General features: G+C 28.1%; 1 protein-coding gene across 1 annotated transcript; it reads left to right on the top strand.

The window, feature by feature from the left end:
- Window positions 1-8,771: 8,771 nt before the first annotated feature.
- On the top strand, window positions 8,772-11,150 carry LOC114406868 (protein MARD1-like). Its single transcript, XM_028369703.1, has 3 exons — window positions 8,772-9,506; window positions 9,605-10,409; window positions 10,646-11,150. The coding sequence occupies exons 2-3, from the start codon at window positions 9,643-9,645 to the stop codon at window positions 10,728-10,730; spliced, it is 852 nt and encodes a 283-aa protein (XP_028225504.1). The 5' UTR covers window positions 8,772-9,506; window positions 9,605-9,642; the 3' UTR covers window positions 10,731-11,150.
- The last annotated feature ends 8,570 nt before the right edge of the window (window positions 11,151-19,720 follow it).

Raw genomic sequence — 19,720 nt, 5'->3', positions numbered from 1 at the left:
GTAAATAAGCTTATTCCTCACAGTCAATGAGTTTTTGGCTTTGCAAACAAGATTATTCCATCAATGTCGTATTTTGGCCCCATGTCATCATATCAATAATATGCCAACCCATCAGCACCAAGGTGAAAAAGAAAATAATAACAATCAAAATGATTGGATTGATGCAATCAATGACCGCTGGCTCAGCTCAACCAAAGCAACTCCAGTCATCTGCTACTCTAAACTGATAGAGATGGCACGTTGGCGCTGTTATTCCACTAACAGATAAACACTGTCAGTTTCACACAACAAAAGAGAGAAACTAATAGTTTTAGTCTTTTAGATCGAAATAACTGTGTATAAAAAAATATCACTCATAATGAAGATAGATATTCAATATATAATATGTAGAATTGACGTGGCTGCTATTTTCGTGACATGATAAAATTTGCAAGGAGATGATATATCATAATTATAAAGTTGATTTTAAGTAATTAAAAGAAAAAAAAATATTAAAAATAAGATATAATGGTTTTGTTGATGGAGAACTAGTGCATTGAACAATGTTTTGGTAGATGCGAACGTGTCTCTCTGATCTTTTACTACAAAGAGCAAATGAGAAACCATCGAATAGAAGCAGAGAAAGAGTGGAATGACATGACACGAGATGCGTATAGTGATACGACTCTGCTCTTGGAAATAAAACTGGCGTATAGCCGTATACATACATATCTATAAAGTCAAGAATGATATTTGTAATTTTGTACAAACAGAAATATTCAGACCAAAAATTGAGCGAAATTGATACTTAAAGCACCGGGCTACAAACTATTTACATGCACAAAAATAATACAAATTAATTAAAGAGTTGTTTCTTTTTGTACCAGTATATATATAATTTTCAATATGATTTTATTAATTATTACTTTAATGATAATGAATAAATTAAAATTTTGTAAAAAAAATTATAACACTTAATATCATCAATTATCATATTTTTAATAATTTCTTATCTATAATTTTTTAAATGAATGATTAACAAAACCATTTTCAATATATAATACCAAACAAATATGAAATCTGGAAGAGTGATAACATTTATGCATTTTAAGAGTAATATGAAGCTCTGTAAAAAAAAAAAAAAGTAATATCAAGCTTATTGAAATATTAATTATGTCATATCAGATTAATGAAAAATGTAGATAACCATACACAAAAAACAACAAAAATGTAAATACGCAACGATGAAATTGATTCATTCAATTCATTTGGCGTATGTACGTACATCATGGGTAATTGCTCATTTATTTAATTACAGACAAAGTTTATCTTGCAGATATATATACTAAGGATCTGAATCCTCTTAAGTTCTTTTTGGTAACTAGAGATAAAAAAAAAAAAAAAAGAGCAAAACAGCATAAAACAGAAAAAAGTAAAACTGGTGCCTTTGGAAGCTAGTTCCAATGGCATCTGCTACAAGCAACAGCAACAAGTTGGGAGACTAGCATTTCTAGCACCCATTTTTGCTAAGACATCAGCGCAATGATTTCCCTATGATGAATTGGAAAGCTCCAATTAATCCTTAGCCATATATATATATGTATATGTCCTATTCTAACAGTCAACTCATATGTCCTATTCTAACAGTCAACTCATTTGCATACACATGGTAATAACAAGAAATATCTCTATGCAGTAGATCAATTGAAGTATATCCTCTAAAGTTAGTAAGTAATATAACGTTATATTATGAAAGAGAAAAATACAAGAACAAAATTAATAAAGTTTACACATAAACAATGATTGATTTCACTATAATTATTCTATATCTCATTCTCTTATAACATGACCAAAATAACCTTAGATTACTTAAGAGAATCTTGATCCCAAATTATCAAATTTAGATTATCTGATGTAAGTAAATATGCCAGCCTACATAAATTAATAGTGAGTGTACGTATACCGCATTGTACTGTAAGTGTGTGTGTGTATATATATATATATATTGTGTTCTTTTGGATAACATCATCCTCACCCGGTCAACCCTAATGTACGTATCTATTGCGATAGTATGGTTCTGACAGTGTGGTCCTTTAAAGATTGAAGTAATTCTTGTCGTAGGTTATGCCAATGAGGCCAAACTTATCCAAAATAGAGCAATTAACTCAGTCACACGTACGACCAGCTGTTCCATTTATAATTAAATTGTGATGCTCTAGAAGAAAAATTCACCTATATATGTTTCTTTGGGATGTTATTTGGCATCTATAGCTTTGTGAACCCTCTTAAAATGCTTGGGTTTTTTCACACTGAATTGAAGAATCGCATCAAGGATGTTAACCTCAAATATGATACAACATAGCTATGTCTTGTGATATAGGCAAAACAAAGATGCATTGAATTTTTCACTTGGATTTTGACTAGGTCATTACCAGAGCCTTTTGTTCTATTTCCAATTGTTCACGTTGCTTTGGACCCCTATTACATATTTGGCATCAACGTACGTAGCGGTGGCACACTCTACCTAACTCTTTGGAGGTTTAATTTGTTGCTAACTTAATTATTAGGTGATTGCTTCATCACCAAATGGTTGAACTCTTCTAGCTAGGCAAAGGTGACGATTCAACCCACCATATACTATATAGGAGTTTAGGTGCCCCGGCTTGCGAGCTATTTGTATCGATTTACAGGCTTACATTTTCTTTCCTTATATTACATGTACGATTTGAATTGGAAAATTTAATTGTATTCTCTTTGATTATGTTAATTTAATACATACATTTTAATTTTTGGATTATTAATTTTAGTCGTCTTACAGACTCGAGACTCATTTTAACAGTGTAAGGTAATAATACTTGAGAAGGGTTATTACTTATAACAAATTAAATAAAACCATGCCAGGAGGTAAATTTCCTGTCTTTTACAATTGTTTTCATGGCAAATGGTAATGGTGCTTGAGTTAGGCACTTTGTCTCATTGTTAATATATAGGTCGAGGAACTCTTAATTATAAGAATGAAAATAAATCAAATAATTGCAGAACCTGTTAATAATTTTCACTTTGTACTCAATATGGAAAAAAAAAATAATGCTTGACTTACACATACACTTACATGTTTTACTTTCCGTCTATATAATTTTTATTATTTGGTTTCCATTAATCCCACTTGAATTTGAATTGGTTTAATTATGTTAAAATTTTGACATGTAAATACATTTGCGTAAATGGGTCTTCTTATGTACTATACCAAACAAACACTATTAGAGGGGTCACCTGGTTTCTTCTCATCACTTGCTAGATAAGGTTTCCTGGATTAGAAAATTGTAACTTTCTTGTTCTTTCCATCACAATGAAAATAAACAGGCCGCCCCAATTTATTTCCTTCACGGATTTGTGGCTTGTATAATTTTGGGATTGAAAGCAGTATATGACCCAAACATCCCATGTTATTAAGGTTATCCGATTATCAAAAAACAGGCCTAGTTATTTCAGGATGCAATTTCCACACTCCTCTTTCTCCACGTTTTATTTGTCCTCGTGTGGTGCTGTGAAAACAGAGAAATGTGAAATGCTTTTTCTTTTTTTATTTTGTGTGAATCAGACTATTCTTTGACCAAAAATCAATGATGAATGCCCTTAAGAATATTAAAATCTATTTAAAGGATTGATATCTCTCCATAAAATATTTTTTTTTCTTCATACATATGGGTTAGAAATCAAACTTATAACTATATATTAAGGACAAAATTATTGAACGGTCCTATGTAACTCAGGGAAAAAATAGAAAATGTTTTTAATTAAAAGAAATTATTTTAGAAATTTTCAATTACATAATGTTTTTAAAAAATTGAAAATCTTAAAAATTATTTCAAGAATTTTTGTAAAATAAAAATTGTGAACTTTAAAATATATTATAAAATTAGATTATAAAAAAATATTATAAAATTATTAACAATATTGTTAAAAATTACATATAAAACGAAACGTGACGATACTTTACTACGCACAATCGTTATCAAACTAAATCTCCCACGACAAATAAAAACCAAACATTGTGCTGTATATATAAAGGGGCATTTTCAATCCCTGAAGTTATATAAAGAATACATTATTTGAGTTACACTTACACAGGTATTAATGTTTAGTATACTTCTTTTATTTGAAAAGTTATAGACATATACTATATTTTCCATATAATTCTTGCATTATTCCTCATCACAAATTCAAAATTAAAGATAGTATACATGCATGTATAAGTCCTTAATTAAAGCCTAAATTGATATCCTTGTAATTAAAACATCTCATCCAATCCCGGGTTGTTTAACTACCCTTGTTTACTATAATGAGGATATAAGTATCACGTAAAGATATTTTAAATACAACCCCTTATAACTATAATTAATGTTTATCAACTGGATTCATTCATCATTCTTTTATCAGTGTTTTTTCTTTGGATAAAGATATGGCAATTTTATTCAAGATCAAACAAAAGCCATAGCCTGTATATCATAATTTGCTAACTGATATGCTTGGTAAACTACAGCTTGAATTCATTATCTGTTTTATATTTAATTTAATTTTACATGTTTATCAGTTTTTATTACATTGATTTTCCTTTTCCTTTTTGTGGTTTTGTACATATTTTTTTTATTAATATTATTATGTTGATCTCTATAATATGTTCAAAATTATAATTAGATTTTCGGCTAAATATTGTTCGAACTGGTCCTTCAAAATTACGTGGGGCACTAAGTTTTACTAAAAGAAATGTCATATATTGAAGAAAATATTAGAAATTAAATTTTTTTTTGTTAATATACTTTTTAACATTATTTAAATTGCTAGTATAAATATTGTGAAGATTATAGTCAGAATAATATAATGTATCGATAAGAAAATAATATATATATATATATATATATCGATTTTTATACTGATAAAATTATTTATTTATAAGAAGTATCATATTATTAATGTAAACCCGCACGTGGAGTATATAATAATAATAATTTAATCTATGTTAGACCAATGCCATGTTAATGCTTAAGGCTTAGTATATGACATTTGTTTTTGTAGTGTTTGTCATTCAATTAAACATTTTGAAAACCAATTAATACTTCATATGTTTAAGATGCACATTAATTTAGTACCTCAATAATTATTCCAATAAATTTGGTCGTTTACTTTAAACTGTGTTAGATAAAATTGGCGTCGAAAATCTGGAAAATATCAAGTTGAATCTCAAAACCTTAATGCATGAGGTGGTAAGTGATGTTGCAAGCCCTTTTCACATGAATAGCGGTCAAGTTGGCAAACACAACCTCGTGGACTGGTGCTGATATTTTCTTTCAAAACCAGCCACCTCATACACTATATAGTATTTAATTACAACCAAAATCAGTTTCTTAGGTCAAATTCTAATCCACACAAGAAAAAATGATTTGCTACGTCATTTCGCTGTTTGCCACTTCAGATTTTAAATTATTAGATGCCTCTCCAATTGATTACTAATACCAAAAAAAAAAATTAAAAAATTATTTTATAATATGTTTGATTTGAGTTGTAGTATTGTGTAAAAAATTATTATCATAAATTTAGAAAATGATATATTTTAATTTTATTAGGATAAAAAATATATTGGTAATTTTACAGAGATAAATTCTAAAAAAAATTATATTTAAGAAAATGAAAAATATTTTAGTCTAAAATATTTAAAATTTTAAAAAATATGAAAATAAAATATAAATAGCAAAATATAACTGTTCATTTTTGCCACAAAATATATTTTTGTCTTTATTTATACTACAGGGTACACGGCCCAGTAAGGAAGAAGTGGGCCCAAGAAAGCATCGAAAAAGACACGCCTCTTTGGATGGGCCCACCTTGAGCCTATGGATAATAGAAGTACGTTACGTGGGACAGGTAGGTTTCATTAGTGGGTCCCATCCCACGAGGATAAGCAATATGCAGTCTACGTCTCTCTTTGTTGCTGCCTAGCTTGTGTCTCGTTTTATACGTTACATCACTGATTTATTTATTTAATCTAAATGCAAAATATATTATATTAAATTAAACTCTTAGTTAAATGATTAACTCAATCAACTGGCTTAGCCATTACACACCAAAACTACTCCTTGGAGTTCATTGATGTATAATTCGATCAATTTAATTTTATCGGCGTTATGTTTTTTTTTTTTATCTTATCTTATGAAGCAACTATTAACTATGCACTCAATTATGACAATGTTCGTATACTGCTGTGTAGGAATATAAAGAAGAATATAGAACAGGTTCGTTGACCTAAGTTTTCAGTTTAATTTGCGTGAGGTGTTTTATATTTCTCTTTTTAAATTTAACTAATGCTGGCTTTTATTTTATTGTTTGGTAAGAATATTTGTAAATAAAGACTCATCCGCAGTGAAATGATACTTACCTACCAAGGACTAGGACTCAATGTTCTAACTTCTAATTGATGGATATTTTACACTATTATAAGATTTTTATTATTATTATTATCAAAACTGAAACACTAATTCGATGTTCAGAACCTTTTACTCACACACATATAATATAGATCTATGAATATTAACTAATCCTCAACTCAAACTCACTTCTAAAATAAATTGATAAGATTAGCTGTTGTGTCCGTTTCCTTGTGCTGAGGCACTGTGCAAGAAAGTATGGACAAAATACCTTCCATCAGCGAAGAGAGGATTGAGATTTTCAAAAAGGACAAAAATCAGCCTGTTTATTGACACTGTTGGATCGGATGGAGAGACAAATGACATTTAAAAGAAAAAAATTGTCAGATTTAAAATGGAAGCAATATTTAAGGCCTAATAATACAAGAAAAGTATTAAATAACATGTATTCATATTTATGATGCTAAAAATTTGGAACAATTGGTACATTTATGTTTAAATGATTAATAATATCATTTAATAAAAATGAAATGTTTTTTTTATCTAAATTATTGGTTCGATAAAAGATAGGTGGACATCAAATTAGAAAGAAAAAAAAAAGTATAATATAATGTAATAAGAATATTAATAGAGTGTTTAATATATAAAGATTTATATATATGTTCTGATACAGATTTTCTTTGGAGTTTAGAAGACATAGTCAGAAGTAAATCTCTGTAATTTATATTTATTGTTGTATTATTTGGAATATATACCTCTCTTCCTTGTGTCCCCTCCCTCCATATTCTTGAATGTAATTTTTTCATATCCCCTCTAGTTGTTTTCCATATCTCCAAACACATACTTCAGATAGTTCTAGGGTTTTAAAAAAGTAATATTGACATAATTTTGGAGTAAAAGTAGAATATTGACCTTTATTGTTCTAACGAACTTGATTAATATCTAAGGAAATGTCAGTTAATAACTCTAGCACAAGGTCAACATATAACCAAGATCAAGATGGTACAATATGATTACTCATATTGTATGTATCTTTCTTTTTTATTCTCTTTCCTTTCTAATAAAATATAAAAGTAAAAGTGAAGTGAAAAAAAGCCAAATATATGAATAACATTTTCATTTTAATCTTTAATAAAACCCATAATATAATTATAAAAATACATTACATATAATTTTTATCATTATATTTTTTTTTGTCATCATGATATTGATATGAAATTTCTATTAGTTTTGTTGATGACTAATGTTTACTGAATTAATCACCTTTAGTGAAAGTTTTCTTTCCTAGTCATATTTTTTTCCATATCCCCCACCTAGCCATTAGGTGGATCTCCAAATACACATTTTAAGCCATATTTCAAGCCTAGTAACATTGACGTGACTTTGTGATAAGATCAAAGTGTGGACCTTTATTGCTCTAACGAACTCAGTCAACACCCAAACGATCAGTCAATGACTCTAACACAAAGTCAACATATGACTAGGAGGTTACAATATCATTAATCATATTACATGTATCTTTGTTTTTCATTCCTTTTTAATAAGATATAAAAATAAAAGTGAAGTAAAAGAAAGCCAAAGATAAGGATAATATTTTCATTTTAATCTTTATTAAAATACATAATATAATTATGAAATACATTTACATATAAATTTTATTATTATATATTTTTTTTCACCATAATATTAGTTTAGAAAGTTAAATCCATTATCACTCGGATCAACGACATGTTGATTTTTACAATTATATATAATATTATTTTTTCATTTAGTTTTTGTAAGAATATTTTACCACAGTATAATTAATTTCAGTTTCAACATCATTATTTATTGTTGTTAAACACCGTACTTTCATGAAATTAATATGATTTTACTGTAAACTATAATAATATTAATATGATAGTCAAACATAAAAATAAACATAAATAAACTTGATATATATATATATATATATATATATATATATATATTATTATAGAGTAAATTATATTTACTCTCCATGTCATTAATTTATTGAGACTGCACACAACTTTTTGGTTTTTAACTATACATCAATCTTCCTTATAAGGGTTTATAGTATAATATATTTTTAATAATTAAGAGATTAGTATAATGTGTAAGCGTCAAAGTAATGTTTTTTAAATAATTAAGAGATTGGTGCAGAAGTAGACAAAAAATCGGGATAAATTTGATGAAACCTCAATAAGGTTTAGTGTAATTTTTCCTAATGACGAAGATAAGATGAAAAATAACTGTATTAAAAAAAAGTTGAAGAGTTTTTTGTTCAGTCAAATTAGAAATAAATATCACATAATACACATGAAGACAAAACCATGTATTTTTAACATATAAAGTAATACCGTTTGATTTTCATGCACACGACTCCTTTGCTTCTCCTTCATTTAACTCGTGAACTGGCATATGAATCCAAACACGACTCTCTCTCTCTCTCCAAAGCTTCCCTCTTTTTTCTTCTCTTATTGATTGCTCCAAACCCGATGCTCTTTATTTAAATTCCCACACTTTGCACCAATAAATCAGAAAAAAGAGTTAGGAATCAGTGATGGAGAGAAGGAGGCAGGAATTGCATGTGCTTGGTAACCAAAACCAAACAAAGCCTTAAGAAGTTCATTTTTGGGATGATGTGTTCTTCTCACAGACAACACCAAAATCCAAAACTGTTCATTTTTTTCGTGATCTCTTTACTTTTCTGAACGCCACACAGATCCAAATCCAATGGCAGAGCTGCTACTAATCACATGCATCTCACTACTTTTCCTCATTCAATACCAAAACTGGCAGAAAAAGATATAATTTTGAGGAGGCAATTCTGTTCATCCCCACAGTTTCAGTTTCAGTTTCAGTTTCAGTTTTTTTTTTGTGTGTTGTTTTGTGAGTCTGTGTAACAAACAATTACAAGTACAGAAGAAACATTCCGAGTACGCTACCAAGTTAGGCTTATTCAGTGTTAGAACTTAGAACCAGGAAAAAAAAAAAGGACCTTTGCACCTTGCACTTTGCGGGTGTTTTTGGAAATATCAACCTGCATCTGTCAGAGTGGTTTTGTTATTTTTTAGTGCCATCACTCTCTATTAGCCATTTTGGGTGAGTTTTCTTCATCATAAATATTTCATCTTCACCATCCTTATAACATTTTAGAATTACTAGTCATTTATTCTAATTTTGATTTGATCTTTGTTTAGGAGTTAATTTTCCTTGTGGGATCATTTTGATTTCACTTATGCTGCTGAGGAACAGATCAAGGGCAGTGACAAAGCCAGGTTTGATGGCTGATCACAGCACCCAGAATTCTTCTCCCAATCAAAACTATGCTAAAACCATTATACCCTCTCTATTTGGGTCACCAAAATTCAGAGATTTCACCAACAAGTGTCTCTCTTCAGGAACTGAGGCCTTAAGGAGCCCAACTTCAATTCTTGATGCCAGAGCATTATCCCCTTTTGCCTTTGGAAGCCCATTCTCAACCCTTCCAAACAAAAGCTCCTCACAAAACAGAACCTGGGACAAACCTGATTCAAAAGGGGGCATTGGTCTTGCTCTTGTTGGTGCTCTCAAAGATGAAGATACCTCAATTAGTCACAATTCTGAACCCAACAAAGGAAATGTTTTGCTTAGAGTGAAAATCCCGTTTGAGTCTCAATTTCAAACATGTGTAGATGATTTTGGAACCACCAAAACCAATAATGGTTCAAAGAACTCATCAGGGTCAGGAATTTGTGCAAAGGATTGTTGTGATTCTCCAAGAAGTGGTGGCGTTCTGTCTTGGAGTGAGATGGAGCTTTCTGAAGAATATACATGTGTGATATCCCATGGACCTAACCCAAAAGCCACACACATATTCAACAATTGCATTGTGGTGGAGACCTATTGTTCTCTCCCCCAAAAACATAACTCTCATCACTCTGCTGCTACCTCCGGGAATTTCCTCAGCTTCTGCTACACTTGCAAGAAACATCTTGACCAGACAAAGGACATCTTTATTTATAGGTACATAAACTTTTCTAATCACTACCCTTTGCAATTTGCATTATTAGTATTCTTAATCTTTATTAGCCTTCTTGTGTGACTCCCTCAACCACAAGACAACAAAACTTAAAAGCCTTTTATGTACCCTTACATGTTCTATTCATAAATATCCCAACAAGAACAATACTTTATGATCTTTCTATGTATTTATTTATTGGTCTTATTTAAGGTAGTGAATCGGGTTGTTGCTTTTGCAGAGGAGAGAAAGCTTTCTGTAGCAGGGAATGCCGCCACAGAGAAATGATGTTAGATGGGATAGAAAATCTAGAGTTTGAAAATTGAATGCAATGGTTATTCTTGACTAGATCACTTTGCATGCACCGTGGCTGCAAAGTCCTGCATTTTGAGGAGAGGATAATAACCAGAAAAAGCACAAAGTCAAATCCAAATTTTCCATTCATATAATGATTCTATTATATGACTAGTTGGTAGCAGTAGTAACTAGTTTACTAGTTAGTATTTTCATTGTAATCAGTATAAGGTCCTTTTTCTCATTCCATTTTGATGAAGTCTTTTGCTTTATTTTATTTTTATTTTTTTTGCATCCTCTCCCTTGCAAATAGAGATAAGAGGGGATGCTGTAGAGTTGGTTCTAAGTGATGACTAAAATTTGATTGCTTCTTCTGGTTTTGCTACCATTGTTTTCGGGTGAAGCAGATGATTGATGATGTGATTGAAAACAGTGCCTTTCTTCTTTTTCTTCTTCTCCTTGAGTTTATGATAATGATGGTGCTGTGCCTATTGTCTTAGAAGGGGACCGGTTAATTATTTCTCACAAAGATTCCCTCTCTCTCTCTTTGCATGTACTCTATTATTATTATCCTTGGTCTTTGCCATTCTCACCCCTCGGTTGAGTTGATAAACAATTCAGCAAACCATTATAATACTCTACAAAACTGACAATGACACAAAAAAATATACATTTGTTAAAGGTCCTTTTCCTTACCCATTACTTTATTATCCAATTATTTGAATATTAGGTTAAGCCTGGAAACTTTGATACGTATAAACATACAGAATACCAATTTTTCAAACTTAGGGGCCGGGGTTAACTAAAAGCCGTTTCTGATCAATTAATAATTAAATAACCAAAATTCTTATTCCACATCCTTACACCTTTAGTCCTAATCCATAATAGTAAGTGCCAACAAATTATGTGTTCCGATCAGGCACATAGTCAGACAACAAAAAGGTGTGAAATAACTGAAGTCATCATTAAAGGAACGAGCAGAAGTAAATGGAGTTGAAAAAGCCAAAAAATTTATGTAACAAAAAGAAAAAGGTCAGAAGAGATGAGGTAAAGGTGTTCTAATGTCCTATACTATGATAAGCTTTAATGCGCTAGCTCCTTTCTGATCTCTTCTCTTTTGCCCATGTTGGGTTTCAATGAATAGTTTAAATCATTGGCTTTACACAATTCTAGTAACTATAGTTTGGGGGCAGGTGGTATAAGTGGATTAGAGATCCCATATTACCCATTTTGACTCCCGATCTTATTTGTTTCCACCATTATGGAATAGAAATGATACTACTGTCTGCTTTATAGTGAGAATATTTTTTAAGTATATATATGCATCTATTTTTAATTTGATTGAGATTGCCATACTCATACTCATAATTTACCAAGTAGTAGGCGTTTGCTTTAGCATCAAATTAAATATGACGCACATCCATTTCTCTCTCGTCTAAAAACAACTCTATATAGATTTTTTTTCAATGTTTGGTGCGCATTTGGAATGTTAAAGTGAAACCAAACAATCTTCACTGATGACTGTATTTATATTAGATACTTACATAACCATGCATGATTTTAAATTGTCATTGTAGTTGCAACTTTGTGACAATTCTGGATGTTTTTGAGAAATTGCGGATAAATATGTTTACTATGAGTCACGATGATGTTATGGCATAAATAGTGGTTGTGGATGTTTTTTAAACCTTGTCGTGAATTTTAAGAAATATAATTAATTTATTGAATTTTAAAAAAATATTAGATAATTTTTTAATGTATTTTTTATTTTTTTAATTAAAGATTTATTTATTCTTCATATATATTATTTACACTAATTATTAATTAAGGATAATCTTAAAAAATATTTAATACAACATTAATTTTGTAATATAATACTATTTTTGAATAATTTTATTTTAAAACGACAAATAATATGAAAAAGTAGTAATAATATGTAAGAGCTCTTCTAACCAAAGACTCTTCATAATCACCTTATTAAACTTTTGAAATCTAATTCACCTAATTTATTTTTTTTGACAAAAAAACGTATATTTACATTAATTATTTGAGTAGAATCTAGTACTATAAACATGTTCCTCATATCAGGCTGGGAGATAAACCAGAATTTTCTTGAGATGATTAGTGGAATATAATGCTTCAATTCCCGACTAAAAACTGTGACACGTGTCCTACAATGAGAAAGCATATGGCAAACACGAGTTGGTGGTTTTCATGGAGAAACCGATGGAGCAATAGTGTAGCAGTTGCATGTATATATATGCAAAAAGACCGGCAAACAACAACCTTAAATTGGCAAATGCAGTGGCCGGTGAAGCATTAATAGAAGAAAATTGACATGTAGAAATGCAGGGTGCAGCAACTGCAACTGGCCCCGTGTGTGTGAAAACTGAAGAAAAATGAACACAACAGAATTGGGACCCAAAGAACTAAAAAGTGCGCATGCATTAGATTCTCAGTGGATGATAATAATAATAAAGAAAAAAGAAAAGGAACCTAAAGATGGCGACTCCTTTGGCATCTTCAGTGTACTGACAGATGAGAAATATACATTGTTGTATTAATGTGACACCTTTCGGATATCTATGAGAAGAATTGAAGATAATCTCCAACCTATATAGCTAGCTACCCATTTCAATCATCAAACACAAGCTAGCCAAAATTATTGCTATACAACAAAACTCATCACTTTATAAATAAATATATATGCACAAGAATTAGAAATGTAGAGATAAAGTGTGAAATGAAATATATGCATGTATTACTACGTATAACATTTATTTAAATTAAAAAAAAGAGTTGTACAAAGATTTCTACGCGCAAAGTTTGTCTAAAGAAAAAAAAAAACAATGGCCCAACGGTTTTTTCTTTGAGAGTGATATAGTTTTTTTAATTTTTAAGAATTTTATTGCTAATATTATATTTGAAGAGTTTTAATTTAGCCCGAATGCTTTTAACTAGAGTTACTAAAGATGTATTTTCAGTATAATTTTTTTTACACTATCATTAAATCATGAATTATCATTTGTATATCTTAAATATTACTAAAATGTGAAACATTATTAAAAGAAACGTAAACAAAGTTTTGGGGGAGTGAAATGACAATGAAGAAAATTTTCATTTATCAAAGGTGAAACCCTGTTTTCATTTCTCTTTTATCCCATTAATCCACTTAACTTGTATGTTCATGAAATTGACAATTTAGACGGCGGCAAAATGGACGTCATAGAAGGTTTTGTAAGTCACATTGCAGCTATAGATAGAAGTCAAACGATGATTGGAGGTAGCTTTGTGAAATGAGGGTGTCTAAAGTTTGGGGTTTGTGTGTTATAGCCATAGGGGTATCGGCAGAGGCTATAGGTATAGGGGTTTGAAGTATAGTGGGTCAAGTTTGGAAGTTGCTCGTTATGATCACCCTGCTTGTTTGGAGTGGTTATTTTTACTTTTCTCATGTGCTTATTATAACTTTTCTTCATCATTTTTTTATTTAATTTTTTAAACCAAATTAATTCATAGATTGGCAATTGACAATTATCCTTTTACAAGTATACAATTTTGGAGTTTAATAGTGTGGATGAGTTATTTGGGGTTACAAGGTTATTAAACTCGAAAGTTTACGCAGATTCGTGAGAGTTTCATAAATTCAACTCGTAAACTCGTAAAAGTCCACTTCATATAAAAATAATAATAAAATATTTATAAATAACATACTAATTAAACATTTCAACAATATAATAAAATAAAATAGTAAATCATAAAGTTCAAAATATTTAAATAACCAAGTCTAGTAATAATACATCACTAGTAAACAATAACTTATAGCAGTGGTAGATCATTCTCATCGAGGGTTTGATGTTATTAGAGAATAAATGTTTGATATTATCAAAGGTGAAAATTTTATATTTGAGAATAACACACTAAATGAAGATATGTTGAATGTTAAACACACAAAAAAACAATAAAAAACATTTTGATCTAATTTTTTTAATTTGCTAACTCATTGACTCGGTGGTAAACTCGAGAGTCTATCGAATTTACTTAGAATTTATCCAGATTCTACTAAAAAAGAGTTTACTCAAGAGTCAACTCGTGAAAGACACTTGAACTCGTAAGAATTATCGAGTTAACTCTAGAATATGATGGCCATGATTTTGAAAATACTCATCATCTACTTATTTTAATTGACCAATAAATTATTTTAATATATGTTTTTTCATTTTACTACTCATATAGGATCATCAGTGTGGTTTAAAACTTCTTTACATATTTCCTACATTTTTTAATTAAAGGTGAACAAGGGTAAGGTTAAATAAATTTTGGCAGAATTTTTAATTTAAACTGAATAAAAAAATGAGTGTAATTGGATTTATAATTGTTATTGAATGAACTCAAATTCAACCCAATCCAATACCAATCTAGTTCAATAATTTTTTTTTTCCAGTTATCGGATTGAGTATTTTTAAAAAGCATAATAAAAAAATTGGAACATAGTAAAAACTCAAAAGAAAATATCTTCTTTTTTATATAAATTAGAATAAATATTTTAATTAAGTGAATTTTGGAAACTATTATTTAATGTGGGTATTTTTAGAAGCTATTATTTAACAAGAGCATATTTAAAAGTTTTTCTTAATGCTTTATCTCATTCAATTTATCATTTTTATCTTTATTTTTGAATGAAATTTTAATATTTTTTAAAAATTAATAATTAAAAATAACATTATATCACAATATGAATTATTTATTATAAATATAAAATAAAATTTATGTTAAAAACATTATTAATTAATATTTTCAATTAAAATATAATGTATACATTCAAAAGTATTTATTTATTATAAATTTTAGTGAAAGAAAATAAATTTGATTTGTATACATTCAAAAGTATTTATTAATTAATATCTGGTGTATTGTACATGTTAAAATACTAGAAAAAAAATTATATGGAAATTTAAATTTATAAATAAATAAATTAAATATTTTTTATTTAATAAGGTTGGATCAGATGTAAAATTTTCAAACACAATATCCAATTTGATTACTTCAAGTTTGATTTGTCCATTTCAAAACCGATATATGACCTAACAACTTATTAACTCATAATCACCCTACTTTTCTATATACAGTTCCTTTTTAGCAATGATGGCCTAAAACTTTCTCATTAATTAATTGGTATTTGAAGATTTTTTAAAGTTTTTTTTTTTTGAAAGATAGATTTTCTAAATTTTTTTCTGAAAATTTTGCTGCATCATATATCATAATCTACAAGAGAAATTTGCAGAAAAATTGTAACAAAGAAAATATGAATTGACCTAAAGTACTGGACATGGTATAAAACTGCAAGCAATTAAATTTACTTGCGAGATTTTTCGAATTTATCTCCTACAAGGTTTTTGTAATATTTGTGTTGCATGCAGATTCTTTTAAGGAACTTGCCAACTATGTGATGCCACGTACTATCAATAATAAAAGATTTAGGGTGCAATAACTCTATTTTATGAACAATTGAGCTAGTATTAGCCCCATAGGCATAGCATGGTTGAAATTTATATATGGATGAGATTATGAGGGGGTTTGTATTTTTGGCGTGAAGTGTTTAGATTGAGTGTGGCATATTTAATTGGGCGAGGGAGTACAGATGTTGAATATTCTTATTTTAAGGAATGATTATCAAGTGGTGATCAAATGTGATTCTAAAGCAAATGATAGCAGATTTCTTTTTTGAGGAATTTGTTCTAGCTAGCTAAATAATTCATGTGATGACTCATGAATATTGATAGGGTGGCTGTAATTAAAAATTTGACTATTGATGTTTTATCTGTGGAATCGCATAACCTACGGCACAGGTCTTCTGAAATATAACGTGAGAAGTAAGGAATGCTACATTTACCTAAATAGAAGTGTTCAAGCTTGTAATAACGTGGACACGTAGGTTTTACATTATTAAAAGCTATTTAATAAAATAGACTGCATTAGTAACATTCAAAGCATTATTGAAATAATCCAATATATTCTAGAAAGGATGAATATATCAGAGTATCACCTAATCAATGATTAAAGTATTATTAAAACTTTCACTTTATCCTTTTTTTATCTATGTCACTAAATTGAATTTCAATATTTATTAAATAAATTGTCGATAGGTAAAATAACCTTTAGTGACAATTTAAATTGTTCACTGTAAATCTAAAATCTAATTTACATATTAAAAGATATTTATTTGTAACGAATTAGAATTATAATATAAATTATATATTCAAAAACATTTATTTGTTATGGATTTTAATCATATAAAAACAAATATTTATCCTGCATGTCTAATGCACATCCTAAAATACTAGTTTAACAAGTTAAAAGGTCAAAACCAAAATTTTTAAAAAAGTTTTTTAAAATAAGGTCAGGTTTGTGGATTTTTAGAAAATTCTACTTGACTTTCTAGAGATTGTGTTCTTATAAATAACATCATCTTAATAAAAAAAAATATTTAATCTATGTTAAATACCATGCTAGAGGAAATATGGACACTTGCGTGATGCTTAACATGCCAAAACAACACAGTCAACCTTACTGTCTAATAATGGAGGTCACATTCTAGACCAACTTAACTAACAAGAACCAATTTGAGGGACTTATTTTAATTTTTCTAATTGCGGTCATTAACTAAATAACACATTATAATTCCAATGACTAGATAGTGGTTTACTCAAAAAAACAATATGATATATTTGTCTATAATATATACATCACATTAAAAGTGACAAATTAAGTCATTTAGATTGTCTCAACCTTATTGAACTAAGGTATAAAATTAGGTTGAATTAAACTAGTCTAAATCTCTTATGAACTAAGATTTATTGGTTCAGACTACCCATCGAGCCCACCAAACTCGATTAAATTGACTTAAAATTTTTAATTCTATCTTTATATAAATTTTGTATAAAAATGAATCACATGGGATCAAATACACTAATTATTTTTGAACCTATATTTTATTGGTACATCTTGATCCATTGGGCCAGGTCCAATTTTTTTTTGTTAATATTTAAAAACCTAATATGATAATATTTAGGATGTTGCTAGGTGCACTAATGAGTGCATCCAGCATTTTTGCATTCGTATGGATGTAATATGACTTATATGGATGCGAAAATGTTGTTAATGAGAAAATTACATTATAAAATAAATAATGTTGTTATATATAACACTAAAATTTCTAATGTATATTTAATGCGCATGTAAATTTAAATAATAATTTTTGTGACAATTAATTTTGATATATAGAATTGATTCAATTTTTCACCTCTAAAGAAAAATATAAAAGAAAGAAAATAAAAATATAATAAGTAATGTTATAAGAAAGGATGTAATTGATTGAAGAAATAATATGAATAGGAAAAAAAATTATACCTCCATATAAATTTCATTATATGACTCAGATAAGCAACCGACAACTAACAATATTATATTCAAATGTTTTGGATGGTCTCACGATATATAATAATCCATCCTTATATTAAAAAGGTGAATCTTTGTTTAAAGGAAAAATTATTATTTTCATTTTTATACAATCACATGTTTGATGCATTTTTGAAGAGGTAATCCATCTTATAAGCTTTTATCTAGATTATGCAAATTTATTTAATCAATATTAAGTTTAATAAATAAATATTTTTTTTATTAAAATAAAACTACCTTTTAATTGAATTTATTTTACAATAATAACAATAAAATTTGAACTTAAGATATGATGCAAACTATTTAACCTTTCACAGTTTTTACGTCAACCTTTCGCAGTTAAACTTACTTTTAGTGTCTTGAAATGAAAAATTAATTATTAAAAGTATAAATTTCAAACTTGGTATATTCAATTTATTTTTTATTATTACTAATGAAATATTATTTAAGATATATTTTTAAAATTATTTGTTACAAGAAAAACTCGCTAAATATACGAAAAAGTTGATTATATAGTTAAAATTAGTATTTTAGTTTGTTCAATGTAGAAGGGTAAATTTTTATTTTTATGTTATTAAAATTTATAATAAATAAATGTTTATATATAAAAATTATATTGTAATTAAAATTTTTAATTAATAAATTTTTTTGGACATGTAAATTATATTTTGAATTTATGATAAATGATTTATATTGTGGTACAAAATTATTTCTAATTATTGACCTTTTATTTAAATAATATTGAAATTCAATTTAAAAATAAAGATAAAAGGATAGAGTAAAAGAGATAAACAATTAAAAAAAATCAAACATATACATAAAAATTAAAAAATTATTTAATTTGAAATAGTTGTTAAATGAAATTAAAATTAAATAAATATTTTAAAAAAATGTTCAATACAATACAATCATAATGAAACATGTGACTCAACGACAATGAGAAAACTCTAAAAAATACTCTCCGTAAAAAAATCAATTCTATAAATATTTATATCAAAACAGTGTCGTTAAAGATGACGATTGTCTCTCTATTCACCAAAAAAAAAAATCTCTATTATGATATATAAATATATACTTTTGCATTTCAAGAAAAAAAATATACAGCTCATATATATTTTATCTTTAACGCTTACATACAGAGAAAAATAAGATTTCATCTAAAATAAGAGAAAATAAAAGAAAAAAAATGAAAGAAATCTACTTATCTTTAAATTAATGGAAGAATGAATATAAATTATATAAAATATTTATACTAATTAAAAAAAAAACTCCTTACCACATTTTTTTTCTTAATATAAAAATACTTATTATTCTTATCCCTTGTTTCAAAACGGCGTAAACAACGTAGGGAAAAAAATATTTTTATACGTGAGATCTATAAAAAAAAATTCGTATTTTTTCTTCTCAAACAGAATTTAATATTATTATTTCATCTCTTTTGCCCCATTTCTTTGCTCTATTTCCAGCAAACCATAGGGAAATGTCATAGTAAATTGTTTTGTATAACACTATTATGATAAATGATCAATATCTCTACAAAAATATTATGCTTTAAGGCTTGGTATTA

The sequence above is a fragment of the Glycine soja genome, chromosome 3 (assembly GCF_004193775.1).
Source record: "Glycine soja cultivar W05 chromosome 3, ASM419377v2, whole genome shotgun sequence".
Lineage (NCBI taxonomy): Eukaryota > Viridiplantae > Streptophyta > Magnoliopsida > Fabales > Fabaceae > Glycine > Glycine soja.
This window is presented reverse-complemented; position numbering and strand designations above follow the sequence as displayed.